The sequence below is a fragment of the Atta colombica genome, unplaced genomic scaffold, assembly GCF_001594045.1.
Source record: "Atta colombica isolate Treedump-2 unplaced genomic scaffold, Acol1.0 scaffold236, whole genome shotgun sequence".
Classification (NCBI taxonomy): Eukaryota; Metazoa; Arthropoda; class Insecta; order Hymenoptera; family Formicidae; genus Atta; species Atta colombica.
The window spans coordinates 630,537-638,397 of record NW_017259334.1 but is presented as its reverse complement, the minus strand read 5'-3'; the positions used below and the strand labels follow the sequence as shown (position 1 = coordinate 638,397).

General features: G+C 33.7%; 1 protein-coding gene across 2 annotated transcripts in view; it reads right to left on the bottom strand.

Annotated features, from left to right (window-relative positions):
* Positions 1-7,861, bottom strand: part of LOC108688605 (CD151 antigen-like) — a 129,357-nt gene that overhangs the window by 47,634 nt on the left and 73,862 nt on the right. For both annotated transcript variants that reach the window (XM_018194932.1, XM_018194933.1), the window contains exon 3: positions 3,845-4,021. In XM_018194932.1, coding sequence (XP_018050421.1) covers positions 3,845-3,964 — 120 coding nt within the window. In that variant the 5' untranslated portion in view covers positions 3,965-4,021. The remainder of the gene's footprint in view (positions 1-3,844; positions 4,022-7,861) is intronic.

Sequence of the window (7,861 nt, the reverse complement as noted above, 5' to 3'; positions counted from 1 at the left end):
TATATATATATATATAAGTTTAAGAATAAAATTGAGCTCTCGAGATTAACAATAAAAAATATATTAACGGACAGACAATTGAGAGCAAAAATTAAGACACAGTAAACATTGTACGTTAACAATATATTTCGAAGATCTTACACCAAATATGATGAAATCGGATGTTTCGGCTCAGTTCGAGCCATTACCAGCGATGTCCAAATAACATCAATAACAATTCTCGATAAGATAGCCCTAAGCAGCTAAGGGAGTCTCCTCAAATTCAAACTTGCGAAGCATCATTGTCATTTAATTGAATATCCAAATGATTATTAAAGAATCAATAATTTTTATTAAGACAAACCAAGCATAAAATGATCAAAGAACTCTTTCTTTCATATGAATGTTTCTTTTATATGAAAATATAAAAATTTAGAATAAAATTGCATGATTATATTATTATATATAGTAAGTTACATAAATTGATCAAAAATCTCGTCAAAAATTAATATCAGTTCTACTAAATTTTTTACGTATTATTAACATGCACAAAAGAGGATGTAACAGTTAAATTTTTATCTATATTACATATTTCTCATTTATTTCAGATTTTTCACATTTTTGTCACAAAATTGCATATTAATAACAATATAAAATGTTGATTGAGGATACGATATAAACGATCTATACATATTCAACAACTCTCTCATGAAATACAAAAGTTCATGATTTTTTATGATCTATAACAATATATAAAATATTGTATAAATATATTGTAATATTTTGCTACCATTTCTTTAATCATTTAGTATAGTTATGTAGTAAACACGCTTGGAAAAATAAACATTAATTTGCGTGTTATGAAAATTATCTCATGTTTTAATTCAGAAGTAGAATGTTATTTTATTATATTGTTTATATCATACAATAGAATTAAATCAAATAACTTGTAACAGTTATTTCGAATTTATCTTGAATATCTATTATTTATATTATTGTATTTTTCAATGTTTATTTTCCAATGTTTACTCTCTAATATTATTTTCTGACATTAAGAATTAATTTCACGCGTTTCGAAAAATTATAATCTCCAATACATACATAATTACAAATAATTGATGAGACACTTTATTTGATTACTCAGTTATTAAACCATAACATTTTTTTAAATTAAAATAATGATAAGAAAAACATAAACAAAATTAAAAAACTTTCTTATCGTATTGGTACAGGTCAATTATGACAAAATTATAGACGTTTGTATTTAATATTTTGTAATAGTTATAATTCCTTTTATAGTTTCTAAAATATAGAAAATGAGATTTTCTTTAAACGAATATTTTCAAATCGTATACCAACCAAAATAGAAAATTACTATGTGATTAGATTTGCATGTATTTTATTTCTGCAAAGTTTCAGAGTTAGTATTAAAAATATTTGGATTTGCGCTGAATCTTCTCCATAAGCAGGAATAGCATCAAAAGTTCCATCATTTTTAGAACGTCACAGTCTCTCTTTCTCTCTCTCTCTCTCTCTCTCTCTCTCTCTCTCTCTCTTCTTTCTTTTTTTTTAGAAATCGGCAGAACATGAGATTTGCAGACTTTTAATTAGAAGATAACGATCTTCATTAAAAGTTCCGGCATTCCGACGACTAAGATTCGACGACGAGTATCGTCAGAAAGTAAAATGATTTCGGCGAACAAAGTTTTGAAAAAAAGAGAAGACGACGAATCTCGAACCGCAATCTCGCCGATCGATCTCGAGAACCTCATCTATTTAATCATAAAATTATCCATCGGCATCACGCTTTTTAACAAGGTGTCGACGTTTAGGACTAAAATTATAATGCCGATAGGTGTGGACCACCGATCGATTTTCTCTCATTCTGCTCTTTTTTCTTTCTTTTTTTTCTTTCGATATTTTAAAGTGCTTCGTTTTTGCCACAACGTTGCTCGCGTGCTTGTATTCCAGACAACGTACAAGGTGTCTGCACTGTACGACGAGGACTTTATTAGCATTTTATGCCATGTATCACCTCGTGCGAGCATCGATGTCAGTATATATACCTCATTTTTTTGTAATATCGAGAATGTAGGAGAGAAAAGAAAAGAAAAAGGAGAGAGGATCGCTCAGAAGTGTTGCATTTTCAAAAAATAAGGAATCTCTTAACCCCCTCTCCCTCCCTTTCCCCTAGTAATCCGAGCGAGCGTCTCTTGTATCGCGCTTATAACCTCGCAATAATCTAGAGCTACTATTTTTCGAGTACACTCTGTATGTATAACATAATATACATAATATACCTTCGTCAGAATGATCAATGTTAATTTATTATACAAGATTAATGACTCGCAGGATCCGTTGTATTGTACGATTATCCACGTACACGAGATTATTATGTAATTAGCCGCGTACGAGCGTGAAGCTTCCCTTTCGATTAATGCGAAACGCTGTTCTTCCGGCGCAATATCCGCTCTTCCGTGCTCCAATTATTTGCCCGCGTGAGCTGTTACGGCGAACGCCGGGGTCCGAGAGATTATTTCTTGCGTTGCACTTTAATCCTTCGAGCCTCTCTCTGTCCCACGTACAATAAAGTTCTCTTATAGAATCGAGAGCACTCGATCAAAGAAACGTTCGTTTAAAACGTCCTCCCATGCGCGATGATTTTCTTCTCTATTCTCTTTTTCCTTTTTTCTGCTCTCTCTCTCTCTCTCTCTCTCTCTCTCTCTCTCTCTCTCTCACCTGCTCTCACCTTCTCTCTGTCTCTTCTATTTTCTCTTTTTTCTTTCCTATCTATTAATTTAACTCGCTAGAAGCACGCATGGTATTCACGATAACAATTAAAGGCAGATAACCATGCATTCATCAGTTTTATATCAAGTGTCGGTGATTGCAAAGCTTGCCGGACATCCGGTCAAGTGATGATCGAGCTCTGAGAACGGCTCGTCTTTGCGATAAATGTGAGCCTCACGACAACGAGCAATCCCGTTCTCACCGCTTTAATCTCCCATAAATTGCGAAAGCGGAAGACAGAGGAGAATAATTGTTAAATAATGACGCATTTTTTGTCTTGTTTCAATCACTTCAGTGTTCATCAGCAGAGTGCTATATAGGACATTCTGCCATTCTATTGATATTTCCTTTGAGAAATGCATTCTTTAATTAAGTACTGACGCAGTAACTCAATAAAGATATTGAATATCAAACGTTACGTAAAAGAATATCTCGGCTGTTCCGTGATTTCTATATTAATACTCGATGTACTTCGAAATAATTCTTTCAATTAATAACAATGTAATTTTACGAAAACTTCACATGATACACTATTAATAACCTTTAAAATTTAATAAAATTGGCATTGCTTTTTTTGATTGATGACATCAGCTTTACTAAGTTTCAGATCATAAGCTATTGAAAGTAAAAAGTTAGGAAAAATGAACGCTTCGGTACTTCGCTCGTCGAGTGATTTCACGTCTTGCGACGGAAAGTCTACGACTATATAAACCGGTTGGAAAAACGAGACTTGGATTAAAGTAACTTCGTCAGAAAGTGCAAAGAAGACCGTTGGATAAGAGAGATAGGAGAGATTCTCTCGTGAAGAGGGACAGCGGATTTCACGGTTCGCATCTTTCATCTATGTTACGCGCGTTTCCTACGTAGATGTATATGTTAGTGAGTGAGTGAGTGAGTGAGTGAGTGAGTGAGTGAGTGAGTGAGTGAGTGAGTGAGTGAGTGAGTGAGTGAGTGTGTGTGTGTGTGTGTGTGTGTGTGTGTGTGTGCGTGTGCGTGTGTGTGTGTGTGTCTCCCTCCGAAATAAAATATTCCTTTCTTTCACGCACGGATGCCGGAATAAATGGATGATACGTACAAACAGCACCACGTTGTAAATGTGAAGAACGTATTTTAAGAAATTCACGGAACAGCAACCGTCATCCCTGGTCCTAAGTCTGGTAGAAGTACCGGGTAATCTCTCAGCGCTTTTGGCCATTTTCAGTCAATTGTTGGGCTGCGTGCGTCAGTCCTCGTTGTCACCTGGTTGCCGTTGCTGTAAAACAGAAATGACATAAAATGTCGAGAGAAGAAAAGAGAAAAATTCGCCTTAAGAGATAGACAAAAAGTTTCTGAGAGAAAAGATAAAAATGGATTTAGGTTTTGCATTAAATATATATGTGTATATAAATTGTATATACATATATATGTGATGCATGCAATTAAATAAATATAATGAAAAAAATGTATATGTCTTTAAAAAGTAATTAAAAAAGTATGAAGCGTTAAGTAGTGATACAGCTAAGAAATTTTCGCGTAACTTACTTTTACGCAGCGTGAGATAAAATAAAAATAAAGAAACAGTTTACGACTGCCTAAGGAAGCGTTTAAGAAAATAATCAACAAGTTTTCGACCGTCTATTGCCCAAGAAAGTAATCAACGAGTTTTAGTTTCAATGTCGGAATCTTCGTTACTGCTTGCTTATACTCGTTTGGACAATAAATGAATTTAAAGCTCTTTTTGTTCCAGTTCGATGTAAACTTTGTCGCAACAACATCAGTACGACTTCACGGATCAACAGTGGTTCGAAAAGTTCTATTATAAAATGCATTAATGTACCGAAAAATCATCTCTTTTTGATCTTGATCTTCAAAAAAATCTTCAAAAATTCTATCGTTCAAAAAATGTTCATATCTATTCTTGTGAAATATGCTTTTCAGCAATAAAGGGATATAATATTTGATCATATAGATTCGCATGTCACTGTCTGCAGACGACAGTTAACAAAAATCGAGAAAAGATTTCTTGTTCAGGCAATTTATAGTGCGCGCCGGAATTGCATTCGGAAAACGCTTCCTTGAAAGCAACTCTCACCTTTAGACGACAGACGTTGAAGCGCTTCTTCCTCTGCGAAGGAGCGAGTTAAGTTTAATGTCGTTAGAATTCAGAAGAGTAAGGAATGCTCCGCTTGCCGTCGTTATACCACGGATGCTAGCAAAGATATCGGAAAATTGACGTAATTCGATAATACTCGATGGGCTCCCGCCAGATATATATATATATATATATATATGTATGTGTGTGTGTGTGTGTGTGTGTGCGTGTGTGTGTGTGTGTGTAGCGTATTCGGCGCAGATAAGAAAGTATGATCGGCGTTGTAGGACATTGATCGAGTATCGAGAGAGTAATTTTCGCGTCGGTTCGAAGCGAAAGCAGCGTTGGCACGAGCCCAAGCAAAGACGATTCATAGATTTTGATCTAGGGGATCAGGGTTAGCCATAAGGGACCACCTACTTTTCCGTTATATAAACAGCTTTACTTACACGATATATTAACTTCAGATGGATTCTTGAAGTTGCGACATTCTCAAAATAAACGATTCACGCATTTTTTTTCAGATTTCTTAGATCTGTTTACCAACCAAAAGAGAGAATAAATCTTCTTCCCTCGATATTAGCAATCACTTGAATTATAATACAAAATGGCGAAATAGTAAAATAAAAAGAGAGCCTCAGTTATATCCAATGGAGCTAACCTTGGATTTGGCACATAATGTCGTTTTACGTTGCCAAGAAATGTGAAGGCCCACCTACGCTCTAATGCATCACATCCTCTATCTCCGTTCTTCCCCTTGCCACCCTTTCTGCGATTCTTTCGTATGCATACGCGAGTCGCATTCCATGTAAGAATGCACGAGAACGCCAAGTATTTTGCTGCACGAAAAGCTGACACGACAGATTGCATGGGATATTTCAGTTCTTTGTACGTATAACGATTATACCCGCATTGAAAAAGCAGTGAGATAAAGTTGAACATGTCGAAATGACGTCATTAAATATCTTTTTGAATTCTAGATGATAGAACTTGATATCTAATAACCTAATAATTTATAGGGGAGAGTTGCCAAATGCGTATCATTTAACTTATTTTTTATTATATTTCTTTGATATCTGATTTGTATGCAAATAAACGTTGGAAATTGTAGCTTGATATTTATGTACATATATTTTTCACCAATAATAAATTAATTTATATGAGTCTTTTCGCAACATATTGTAATAAAGATTTTGACAACTGATCGTAGGTCTATTAAATCATATTATTTTTAAAAGTATCGAATTTATGAATAATGAAAGATATAATATTAATAAAATAATGAAAGATATAATAAAAGTTAATAAAAGTAATCATTAACTCATCAAAGTAATATTAATACTCATTTTATTATACATTTATTGAAGAAAAAGATTAAATATTTAGAAATTGATAAAGAACAATAATAAAAAAATAAACGCCGAAGTAAAATCGATTTGAATTTATTTTTGAATTGCAATTGACATATTGTTATTCGTATCAATTAATTTTACTATTAGCAACTATATATTATTCAGTATTTATTATAATAAAATGTGATATAATACGATTTAGAAAACTTGATAGATTTTCTAAAAATATCGACTTAATTTTTTTAATAATTGCAAATACATACGTATATACAATAAATGTAACATATTGTACAATAAATTTTGTTTTATGAAAAATGAAAATTCAGAATAAAATTGCACGACAATATTATCAACTATTACTATACAATTGTTCAAAAATTAACATCACTTGAACCTGATTTTTTTAAGTATTATTTAGCACGCACAAAACAGGATGTAACTGTTAAATATTATGCACTTTTCACTTATTTCATATTTTTCATATTTTTGTCACTCGACATTAAATTGCTTATATTAGGAAAAAATATAAAATATTGAAGTACAATTTATGCGAGCGGTATAATGTATTCAGCAACTCTCCCCTATATAATTTAGTAATCTATTTATCGCATTATCCCCTCATTTAAATATGCATATTATAACTCTCCAATTTTTTTCAGAACTTGATGTTAGGTTATTATAAAGGAACATTAATTTCTAGTTCGATTATAGCATCGCACTGTTCTGTGAATTTCGATCCGGTGCAAGATTGCAATTCGGCAGAGGAAAATTGCATTTGTGTGGTCACAACTCCTATTCGTACTTGTATATCGAACGAAACATACATAGCAACTACTCGATCTTCTCGATCGACACACACGTTGTGTACAAGGAATCTTCTAAACAGTATAAAAGAAGAATAAAAATCTTGTATAGTGGAAAACAAGTCTTTTTATAGACTTTCTAGCTAAGTATACATGCATTTTCTCTCGAAACATTAATCAAGTCTCTTCGGAATTTTAAATTAATACTATTTAAATGAAATACTATTAAGATGTGGAAGGAAAATACTGAACATTTTTATGCAATCAGGAATATTTGCATCTTCATAAATTCTACAAAACTGTCATATCAAGCATCGTTTAATGAAAATCGAGAACTGTTATCGTGCATGATTGCACCGTTTGATAATGTTTAATAAGAAGTCTAATAAGAAGAAAATAGCGAATGCCTCTTTCTTGTTTCGAACCGTTTCTCTCTCTTTCTCTCTCTCTCTCTCTCGGCCAACAAGAGCGATGAGACCGTGAAGGATAAATGGCGTATAATGAGGACCAGAAGGGAGCAATGCGCGCGGATCACGTCGGGAATTGGTAGATGGTGGATGGAGAGCGGAAGACAGAGGTGATTACAGCGACGGGCGAAGAAACCTGAGAAGAAGAGATGAAAGAAGAGAAACCGCGAAATTAAATGGGTGTGACCCGTTCTGCGTGTGGGCGAGGCTGTTCTGAGGTGCACGAGTAGAAAATTTCTCCGACGTGTGTACGAATAAATTTTTCTCTCCGCCGAGTGCAAGGTCAAAGCTTTTAGTCGCAGGTTCGATGCACCGCAATTATTGACCTCCTAAAGTTTGTCAGTTATCCTCCCATTCAATTACAACACGCAAACATATCTCCAATTAAATAAAGTATCG